Below are 12,139 nucleotides of genomic sequence, written 5' to 3'. Positions count from 1 at the left end.
AATGATTCAACCAAGAGGAAGAGTAAGCAGTCGTTGTAAAAGTCCTTTAGCTGCAGACGTGACACATCAAAACATTTCAAAGTAACCCAAAACTGCAGAATCTCTCCCCGACATGCCCAGGCAGAGAGTAGAGATCTGCTGCCGGAGACACCATCGGCCTGACAAGCGAGGAGGAGATGGCACACGTGGAGGAATTCTGACTTCCTTGATAACACATGAAAGAAGCCAAGGTCTCACTGTTTTGACTTAAATGCTTCACAAAGGTATTCACACTTCCACCTCCACTGCTGACAACAGCTTTGGGAGGCTTGACAGACATTCGACAAGACCCTCTTATCACACAGACACAAGGAAGTGATTTTTGGGGGGGATTCCGGGAAGTTTATTTTAAACGATTTCCTTCAAATAAATAAGCTTCATTTACGGACCTTTGACCGTCTTTTCTTTTGACCACCATCTGTATAAAGGGTACTTGAACCCCAGAGAGATCACTGCGAGTTGACTTTTTACACAGAAGCGAGTGTTTTCACAGAGTTAGCGGCTACAACGGCCGCTTATGGGTTTAACTATGGGAGGCTCCCAGTTTATCTCCAGATTACAACGTGGATTCCTGGTTTCTCCTCCGAGAAGAATGCTGATATACACTTTACACATCTCAGGAAAAGACTGCAGACCTGGCTCTGGTGATTTTTTTCAAGATATTAAAAGATTTTTAAAACACAGTTCTGTGGAATATATTTTAGGACATCTAATTAATTAACAAGAAGTACTCTGGGTAAATGAGCTGACCCTAATGAATGATTTTTTTTAATTCTCAATATAGGGGAAATTAATGTTTTTTAACTGTTGAATAATGGTGTATAAATAATGAACTGACAGATAAAACAAAGTGGTCGACTATGACAGGTCATTCTACAGGTCAAAAAAGGGTAAACAAGTGAACATATGACCGTGTCAGTGTTTGCCACTGGACCAGGGTCTGCACAGAACCCCCTAGCTGGACTACACAATCATTGTTGGCAACTGGGTTTCACTCTTTATTTCCCCCCTTAAGTCCTTAAACCATATATGCTGGCCAGGAGGAGATCAGACTTAAAAATGGACACATTTTATGTTCATCATTTTAAATCACATTTTATTTTATTTATGAGTAAAGAGAACTTGGAGATTTCCCATCGGTTACTTTTAAATATTTTGAATTTGTAAAGTAGTCATAAAGTGTAAATAAAGTCCATTCTATTTCGTTTTACATTCATGTAAAAGATCAAAATAAGCGCTAAAAGTATGCAAAGGAGACGCAAAGTGACAATTTAAAACAGTCTTGTTATTACGAAGAACAAACGCCCTCCAAGTCGTTTCAAAGGTGCGTTTAAGTGCATCATTAACTTCTAACAACAGTTTGGAAGATGACAGGTTAGAATAGAGTTTAGAGTTTCAAAAAACAGTTTTTTGGGGGAATTTCCACATGACAACATGTTAACAGTTAATGTGACGTTTAGAAATAACTCACCTGGTCTCGGACTCAAAGGCAGAAGTTGACTTGGTCCTATTTGTCTGAGTTGGTAAACTTTCCGCACTTCGTCACATTTGTTAAGATTCCCAAAGACAACATTGCACAGACAAACCACGGACAAAATCCAGCTTGTCCGAAAGTGACGCATTTTTGTCTCAGAAGCCGGTAAATATTTCCTCTAGAATAAATCCTGGCGGGTTCGTCAGAGTCCGCTCAGGTGAGTCCGGTCCACATGGCAGGACTCCAGGGAGAAACACGAGGGAAGTGACCTGAGAAGAAGAGTCCGAATGTTGTATCATTCAAAGTTCCAATGACATGTGAAGTCAATTCCTGAGCGGCATGTCGGCCCCAGTCGCCCGGACGAGGAGCAAAAGGCGGAACCGTGACATTTTACCTGCTGGAGCTGCTACTGGGCAGCAGGGTGGTGGCGCCACCTGCTGGGGACTTTTGTGAGTAAACTTGAAGGAACTTGTGTGCCTTTTAAAGACTCCCAGTATGACGTGAATTTTGAGTGGGAGAGCGTGTAAAAATATAAACACCGTGATAAAGCGCACAACAATTTCAAAAAAGGTGATACGTGATTCGAAATATATTAAGGATTAGTTGCTCTTATTTAATCGAGCTCTGAAGTATTTGCCTTCAATGTTATCGTTGCCAAAATTAATTTTGTTATAGAAAGGCAACAGGTTTTCTACATACATTTAACTTTTACTGCAGTGGAAAAGTTCAAAAGCAGTGGGACGTTGACATACACATCAAGGTTGAGTGTTAACATTTACCAGAATTTATAAAAATAGTAACCCAGTCTCTAAAAATATAATGGCACCAATTCTGGCTTAAAACCCATTTTACCCAAAATATAATTTGAAATACAGTCACTTTCAGATGAGACTCAATAGAACACATGCTCAAGTTGAAATATTTAAATTGTTTCATTTGCAATAAATTAAACTTTGACATCCGAAAACTAAAAATGTTACACAGGTCTTTTGAGAATGCAATAGCAATAAGTAAAGTCAACATTCTACCTTTAGCAAAGCTGTTACAATGTTTCTAAAACTTTAATAGTTATACCCACAAATAGGTAGACAAATAAAAAGATCGAAATCATTCAAATGTTTTATTGATATTTAGACAATTAAACAATGAAGCTCTAAAGCATGCAGAACAAGTAATCAAAAATTATACATAAAAAAAAAAAAAGCAGTTTTGTGTAATATAAACAGGTTCCATAGAGAACACCAGAGACGGTGGCCACCCAAAAGTTAACACAAGATGTCCAGTGAACCAGACCAGCATCTCCTCAGCCCTACACAGGCCGGGACAAGTGCAATACCTCAGAAGGACACAGCATTGCAACAGATCCCCACCTGCACAGGAAGGGATGTCGCTTCACGCCAAATGAAACCCTTGTTAACACCATCTTTGATAAGTTCATTAGCCTCGTCAGTTTTGCATGGATTTGCACAGCGAACATCAGTTAAAGCTGAATGCAAACCAGCAAAACTGACCAAGTAACAAGGAGCCATCAGGATTACTGCGTTGGCGTGTGTAGACCGGGGTTACGACGCCATCAGTTAGAAGTACTTCAAGTGCTCACATTGCAGTAGATAGACATACACTACCTGCACTATAAGCACTTTAGTACTGCTGAAACTCAAGTCAGTGACTTTAATCTGGCAAAGAAAACAAAATAGATGCGACACCTCCAAAAGCCAAATATATCTTATACACAGGTGGAGAGCAAGCAGGCCACCATCAGTTTTGCATAGATTTGCACAACTCTTTTATTCTTGTAGTGCAGCTATGCAAAACTAGCAGAGAACTGCAAGACATTTTTTTTTTACCCAATTGGAAATAGAGAGTGTTGTGGTGGTGCATATCACAGCCCCTTATGCCAGAAGGAGCACTTAGGGCAGTAGGTGCTAGTCTATTTCACTATCTGCACTAGATGCACCTTAGCACAAAGACAGTAGCATGAGACAACTTCACACAGCAGGTGCACATCAGAGTCAGGAGTATTGCTGTAAGTGCCTCCACTGCAGTAGGTACCATAGAGAACTACCTGCACTGTAAGCACTTTGGCAATACTCGGACTAAATCTCAGCATCATCAGGAGGAGCCAAGGAGATCTTTGCCTCCAGGTGGATCTGCAAGACAAATACAAGTCAATCAGGCGAGGATGGCACAACAGACATCAATTGTTTTCACTATTGCATGGGTCATGGGGGTACATCGATTATTTTATTTTGCAGCTCGCCTTGTTGTGGTTCATCACAGCAACACGAGGTTGTAAAAAAAAAAAAAAAAAAACATGAATGAGCAGCATCGCCTGCGGCCCGCGTTTCTCCCTGCGCATGCGCGGGGGGTGGAAAGCGTTGTTGTTCACCCCTCCCCCACCGTATTCTAACATGGCGCCTCGAAGTGCGCCAAGCTTAGCATAAATTACCTTTTCTGACCAAAATCGATCTTTAAAAAACAGTGTGCCATCAAGCATTGAACCGGGCGAACGACCGCTGGCGATCCGGTGGGGATCGTGAAGGGATCCACGTGGTTTTGAGTTACAAAAAAAAAAAACAAGGAGAGTCGGCTATGGCTGTGTGTAGGGTTAGCTTAGCAACTAGCGTAGCGTGTGTTAATAATAAAAAAACAGCAACACTGGGTTTTGTATTCCTGGGTGACTTTAAGGCGAGGATAACGTCAGACACTAACAATAGCATATAGTTTTGACTATACAAGTTAAACATATATATAAAATGGTGAAGCAGCTGGGCTAGGTGGCTAAGCTAAAACGCGCGGCCTAAATGGTGCCCCATGTGCTGCTGCTTTGTTCTGGGGGCACTTTAACTCACACACCACTGCACTCCACACTGGACACACAATTCACAACATTTACCAACTTGTTTCCGGGAAGGTTCCCGCAAGAACACGTGTATAAAGTTTGCTAAAAAACATATATTCAGCTGATCACGGGAGCTCCGGACAAGCTTCTTTTTTTTCAAATCTCCCTCATTCACCTCGATGGAGCGGGGGTTGCCATGCGCCTCACGTTACACTGTTTTCATCTTTAAAAACATTCCCTCCTAAGCGTTCACACTCAAAAATAGTCACAAAAAAGGAAGAGAATGGAGACACAACAACAAACAAAAAAAGACGGGAGAGCACATGTGGACACACAGAAAAAAAAACCCGACAAAACGCGACTTCCTTACTGGTAAACATGCGCTCGACTCCCGACACTCACCAGCACGAAATCCACCATCTTCGCTCACTTGCGCTTCCCGAACCCAAAAAAAAAAAAAAGAAAAGAGAGAAAGAGGGGAATAAAGACGCAACTACGGCGCAAACTTTTCACCGGGAGGACCTGGAGAGAAGCGCGGTGCTTGCATCCGAGCCGAGGCGAGGGGAGTTTGGAGTCCGGGATCCGGCGTTTAAAAGCGATAGCGGGATAGGAAAGTGGCGCGAAGGCGAGCAGTTGGATAACCATGTGGGTGAATGAAGGGCGGCTCCCACTGAACGTAAATATGTAGCTACAACCCCCAACTCTCCACATTAGCATACATAAACTACCACACTTCCGACCCGCACAACTTCCTCCGACGACTGGACTTCGACGAAAACGAACACATGACGAATAATCGAACCCTGTCGTTAAATTAAATATGTATATAATGTTTATTTACATTTCACTATATAAACAATATTGGGATGAATGCATTCGCGCTTTATTTTTTAATGGTTGCAGTTTATGAACCATCGTATGGAATATAATGACCTGTTGATCATATATTTAATTCATTTTTTTTATTAATACAAAAGTTAGGTTTTCAGAATCAAAAACTTTTATAACCAAAAAACACTTTTTTTTAATATAAAAAATAATACTATAAAATACTATACATTAAAATATATTTTAGATGGTTAATTTCTTATTAATATAAAAATATATATTACATTGAATTAAATAATATTAATTATCCAGACAGATGCTCTAAAAGGTAAAATGTTTTCTGAATTTCATTTGTTGACAGAGGTTGATTTCTTTTCCATATTTTGAACTTTTTATGTATAACTGTAGAGAAAATAAAGTCCCGTTAACATATACCTCAAGACTGAGTGTTTGACTTAAACAGAATTAAAAAAAAATACTTTTAATACATTAAAAAAAAAAGGTAATTATTTTCTAAAAACTTAATGGCACTCATTTTGATTTACTACAAACAATATATTTAATACATTGTTAATTGTAATTTACCCCCACGAAAGTTTAGTTTTCAGAAAAAACGTTTTAAAAAACTACACTTTAAGCTTTTATTGCCAGTTTTGTGAACACAACACATTATTATTTTATTTTTTTGGGTGGTTTAAAAGAATATAAAAACGAAATAATACGAATGAAAGAAAAGAGATAGTAATATAAGAGACGTTAACATAAAATGACATATACACATTGAATAATTCATATTAATAAAAAAATAAAAAAATAAAAAAATAAATAATATTCATGGTCCGGATAGATGGATAGGACTAGTTATTTAAACAATAATATTAATAATTATAGTTATTATATATAATATTATACTTGATTTTTCGATATATTAATATTTAAAAGCGCCTTTCAAAGCTCTCAAGGTTCACAAAGCCAAAGAAAACGTTCAAATATTTATTCCAAAATCAATAAAAGGCATCATAAAAACAACACAAAAACAGGGCCCATCATGCTTGCCCCTCATAACAATTTAAAAAAGTCATGAGGGGCAAGCAGTGCGGAACAGGTGAGCTTTTATTTGAAGACTGGGAGAGAGTCACGGTTACATAGCTCAGTTTAATCCTTGTTCGTTTCATCGTGTTTTTACTTTATGAGGTCTGAGTGACATAGGGTAAAAAGGGACACCCTGGAAAGGGCACTATCAACAGATAACAACACACATACATTGACAAAAACGAACTGTTCAGGTTTAATACTTTTAATTAAACATTTTTTATCTATCTATCTATCTATCTATCTATCTATCTATCTATCTATCTATCTATCTATCTATCTATCTATCTATCTATCTATCTATCTATCTATCTATCTATCTATCTATCTATCTATCTATCTATCTATCTATCTATCTATCTATCTATCTATCTATCTATCTATCTATCTATCTATCTATCTATCTATCTATCTATCTATCTATCTATCTATCTATCTATTTTGTTTGGCACCCAACTTGGACTCTTAAAGATGGATTATTTAAACATAAACATGTTTCCTTACATGTCCTCAGCCATCACATACCTATTGTTTGATTAGGGACTATGTGTAATATCTATGGAGATGAAGCGTGTAATACAGTGGGTACAGTATCTGACCAGCAGAGGGAACTAGAAACTGTACTGCCATACCATAACTGAAGTGTGGAGGAACCACAAACCTTTAACCAATCCACACAAATCTAACTCTTATTCAGGATTAGTATTGGGAGACATCAAAAGAAACAATCTAGTTCATTTAAGGGATGTTCATTGTACTTTTCCTCTGATGTTAGGAAGTTGTTTAAAGTATTTGTTCAACACTCATCATAAGGGATATTTCTTTTCTAACTCCACTTAAATACAGATTAAATGTCTCTTCTTTAACAGGCTAGTAAGTCCGCGCTTGGAGTCCCGCCACATGACCCCCCGATTCTCCACACAAAGACCCATCCTCGTGGTGGTACCTCTGCATATGGAAGTGAGGTGGGGGTGGGTAAACCTTAGAGGTTGTGGACTTCACGCTGTCCCAAGGGGTCAGATAAAAGCTTATGGCTCTTCTAAGACCGACCTCCCCCCCTTTACTCCGCTGGCGTCATATCCTCTCGGCACGAACCAGAGTTTTCATGGATGGATTCAATCCGAGTTGTGTAATTATCAATAGTCGTGATATAAAGGAATGATTTGGGTGACGGTGAACTCAAATACCTGCTCATGATGGTGAAGGAGATTATTATGAATTTCACATTTAAGTTAAAGGAACTTCTTTGCATAAAAAGTAGAGTAGAACAGAATGACATTTTAGCTTGTGTTTCAAATTGAACAACATCCTCATTTCTTTCCCCATTTTTTTTTTCTCTAAAAGGACTCACTGTGGTTCCTCCCACAACGGGGGCCATCGGCCTGGGGGTCTCTGTTTTGTTCTTCCCACAGAGGCCGGGCTACCCATTGTATCGGGCTGACCTCGGTGTCAACTGAACTCACCTCTCTGGACCACAGGCTCATTCAGCTGTAAAGCTTCACATTAGACAAAAACATCTCGCCAGAGCGAGGGGCACTTCAAGCGAGGGGGTGGGAAGACGAGCACGGACACAAAGACGAATGAGCACACTCCCTGTATTTCAGAGCCAGAAGCTAATTTCGGTTACATTGTTTATCCACAGTATTGCAGGTTCAATGAGTTGCGCACAGAAGCAGCTTTGAAATAACTCTGCGTGCTTACACTCTTCAACCTGAGTGGGAGTTTGCTGTTCTCTTTACATCTTGACAAACATTTGAAGACTAATACTCGTGCAGCTACACCCCCAACACTCACCCTCGTGTCCACTGAACCTTAAATTGATGGGTCCGGGGTGTCCCGGGGACCATGTGTCTAATGAAAAGCATATGCTGAGCTGGAATACATTTTTAAACACCCCTTTTATTTAAGAAACATGTGAATTATTTTACCTTACATTTAACTCTTAAAAAATCTTCACTGTGAACAAGCATGACTTGTGCTACTCGAGGGTTCCACCAGATGGCATCTCAACATGTGAAGGAGACCATGTATGTCATACCTGACCAACGTTTTTATTCCTTCGACCATCTTGAGTTTCAGTTCTTTGTTTGCCAACACCATGACTCCAGAAGTTGTCCAATGCTCGTAAATCTCATCTGTATTGGTCAGATGTGCCTTAACTTAGTAGTGGTTAGATTGTATTAGTGTATTATAGTTTTATTAGATGTAGAATTAAATTGTATTGCTTTGATTCGATGGATTGTTTCATCAATGCAGGGAAATTATCTCCTTGGCCAAAGTATGTATTGTATCAGTGTTTTCCCAGTTTATTAATTCTCAATGATGTTTCCATTATTTAGCTTTTTTATGTTTAACGCCGTTGTGAAATACAATCAAATGTATTGTTTGAGATCATTGTTACTTCAAAATAATAATTTCTTAATTTTTGATTGTATTATTTATTGAGTATTTGTTTGAACTCAAAATTGATTTGTATTATATTTATTGGTGAATTTTTATTTAAAGTATCTTTCTTATAAAAAAAAATAATATATATATATATATAATAATAAAACTGCTCCCATTTCTCCTCGTTTTAATGAAGCATATTCACACCCTATTTCCCCCCGTCATGTTAATCGTCCTTTTTGTTCTTTTTAATAAAAAAAAGATAATTCATCATTCATCTTCTGTGCCGCTTGTTTCTTTATGCAGGTCGCAGTGGGGATGGAGCCTATCCAAGCTTCATTACATGAGAGGCGGGGGACACCCTGGACAGGACGCCAGTCTGTCGCAGGGCACACAAAAACGTACAACAATTTAAAAAAAAACACTCATACCTACAGAGAATACAAGTTCCCAATCAACCTCTGTATGTGTTTGGACTGTGGGAGGAAACCAGAGTGCCCGGAGTAAACCAGTGCAACCTTCTTGCCACTGCGCCACCATGCATTGCCAAATAATAATTAAAATTTTTAAAAAATACGACACTCTTTCTTTCATACTGTGGCCTCTAATATGTGTCAATCAGAGGCCACGAGGTGGCGATAGCTGATAACTATAAGTACCTCGGTGTGTGGCTGGACAGTAAACTGGACTGGTCCTGCAACACAGACCATGTATATAAGAAGGTTCAGAGTAGACTGTACTTTCTGAGGAGGCTTTGATCATTTAACATCTGCAAGAAGCTCCTCTGCATGTTCTACCAGTCTGTGGTGGTCAGAGTCCTGTTCTGTGCTGTCGTGTGGTGGGGTGGAAATGTGTCCAAGAGGAGAGTCAACATGTTGGACAGGTTGATCAGAAAGGCTGGCTCTGTGGTTGACAGTTGCTGAGAGGAGATCACTGGACAAACTACTGTCCATCATGGACGATGACAGTCATCCTCTCAGCACTGTCATCAGTGAGCAGAGAAGCAGAATGAGTGCACGAATGCTCCTTCTCAGGTGCAAAACAAATAGACTCAAGGACTCATTTATTCCTCTGGCTATTCAATTGTACAATTATGAGTTCGGGGCAGGAGTGGAGTAAAATTATCATGACGTTCTGTTCTATGTTAATATTTGTATCCTTTGTTTTTGTTATTTTTCTTTGATCTATGTTCTTTGTCTTTATCTTTATACTTAGATTGTATCATCCTGTTCTTTCTCTTTATTTCTCTTTGTTCTTGTTCCTATTTCATTTTGATTATTTTTTTATGAAAAATTGCTGTATTGCTGTGGATAATTTGGGAAAAAACAATTTCCCGAAGGAGAACCCCTGAGGGATCAATAAAGTTCTACCTAACCTAACCTAATATGCCTGCATATGTAGAAGAACCTAACACTTTATTTGTGTTGAGTGCAGACAATTATCTGAACAATTACTAATTGTTTTGTGGAGAAAAGGCACCAAGAAAAAACAATAGTGTAGAAATAAGGATTCTGTGTGGGGAGACATGGATTGCCAGACATTGATATCCAACATAAACCAGCTTTAATTTTAGCTTTAACCTTATTCCTGTATTTGTGAAGACCCGCCCAAGCTGAGCGAAATCACAGCAGAAACCTTAAGAGAATCGGACTCCTACTGCTCAGGCCGAGCACAAAAGGTTACACAGCACAGGAGAGCAGGGTCGAGACGGAGGAGGGAAGAAGAGAAGGAAGGGGAAAGAAAAAGCAAAGTGTGTTTTCTCTTTTTCATTTGATCTTGATAAATAATATCTTATTCTTGGCAGACTTCTGTGTTTAAACACATTAGTCTAACAATACTTTATTGCAGAACCAGACGATCCAAAGTTGTTGAGTGAGATTTTGTTGCTTCATAACCAGATCTAGCATAAATAAAGTTATCCCCTTTAACTTCCCTTCACTAAAACACCCTCTAAGTATGGAGCTCATCTCAAACTCAGGCCTCCAGACTAGCTTCTCGCTTGCGAGAGCAACATTGTTCCCCCGGAGGAGAAGAAGCTCATGGAAGCTGACAGGTTGAAAATGTGCAGCATGATATGGCTGAAGGAGCATGAAACATGTTCACCCAGGGATGGTGTACACACCGCCACAGGAGACGCGCACGAGACAATTGAACGCTGAGCGTCTCGCTGTGTTACATATCGGAGATGATCCCGTATCCACCAGGGTGGAGAGGCTTCCAGGTTGGTGGCGACGTTTCTGCATTCAAGACGTTTTTGGAGAGTTTCTCGAAATGAAATGTGAACGTTTTGAATGACACACTGACCTGGTAGAGCTGGTGAAGGTTTTAGTCATGGTCCAGCACAGCGGACCCAACCTTTTTTTGTGCCGCGGACCAGTTTAATGTAGGCATTATTTTCATTTTCATCCTGCAAAAAACAAACGTTAAGAGAAAAAAAATACACCTCAACATAACCCTTGATGAGCAGGAGACCTGGGCCGGTTACCTGCAAAAGATGGTCCAATAGAAAGTTTGTTTTTTACTGTACTTTACTTCTTTTTTGAGTAAACGTGACCAAAATAGCCACTTGACATGTCAAGAGTCACATGCTAATATGACTTTGAAGAAAACCCTGTCCCCTTTTAAATGAATACACCTTTCAGACAGTAATAAAAAGGCAATACAAAGTTTTTGATTCTGATATCATTTCTGTTGTGTTGATAATAAGTGTCAGAAGAATGTTTTATTTAAAAAAGAAAATAATCAGGATTTTCTCTAAGGGTTACATAAGTCTGTGACTCTTGACAAGTCAAGTCGCTTGTTTGAGCTTTCTCAAAAAATAATCCATTAAACTATCTTAAAAATAGTTACACAAAACCTACATGGGACCTTGTGTGTGCAGTACAAAGGCAATAAGTGTCAATACTGTATGTATTTATTTATTTGGATGTTTTAGAGGAGGGGTGTCGAACTGGTTTTCACCAGGGGCCACATCATCATAATGGCTGCCCTCAAAGGGCCAGATGTAACTTATAAATGTAACTAAATGTAAGCTAATGTAAAATAAATGTAACTACTCCTTAATGTTAAATGACTTTGAATTTATTACTTGTGAGGGGGCATAACTACTGTAAAACCAACAATTGTGAGCTGCTAACAACATGTGTGACGTAGCATTTTACAATAAAATAAAAATGGCTGCACGCCTTGCATGTGGTACTAAATACATTGCTACACATAAAAATAAGTCAAAACTTACAGCTCAAGACTAACAAGTTGCAACTGAAATAAGTCTGACAAGCAACTTTTCCTGTTGATGCACATGTGTCATCACACTTGTCATCTCAAGCAGAGAAAAAATTAATCAATTGCAGGAAAATCAGATTGGTGAGTCTTTATGTCCCAACAAGAAAGAAAGTCTCAGTTCACAACCAGTTATTGGTCACGTTTTTAGGTTCCCCAGCTTATATATTGGCTGTGTCAATTCTTGTTGATGA

General features: G+C 38.9%; 1 protein-coding gene across 1 annotated transcript in view; it reads right to left on the bottom strand.

Moving 5' to 3' along the window:
• gpc5a (glypican 5a) overlaps window positions 1-1,842 on the bottom strand; it is a 135,983-nt gene extending 134,141 nt beyond the window's left edge. The window contains exon 1 of the mRNA XM_087794002.1: window positions 1,511-1,842. Within this exon, the coding sequence (XP_087650128.1) occupies window positions 1,511-1,661 (151 nt within the window). The 5' untranslated portion in view covers window positions 1,662-1,842. The remainder of the gene's footprint in view (window positions 1-1,510) is intronic.
• Window positions 1,843-12,139: the final 10,297 nt, after the last annotated feature.

Source organism: Callionymus lyra, chromosome 6, assembly GCF_982586985.1.
Source record: "Callionymus lyra chromosome 6, fCalLyr1.hap1.1, whole genome shotgun sequence".
Taxonomy (NCBI): Eukaryota; Metazoa; Chordata; class Actinopteri; order Syngnathiformes; family Callionymidae; genus Callionymus; species Callionymus lyra.
Note: the sequence above shows the minus strand (reverse complement) of the source record. Positions and strands in the feature narration are given on the sequence as shown.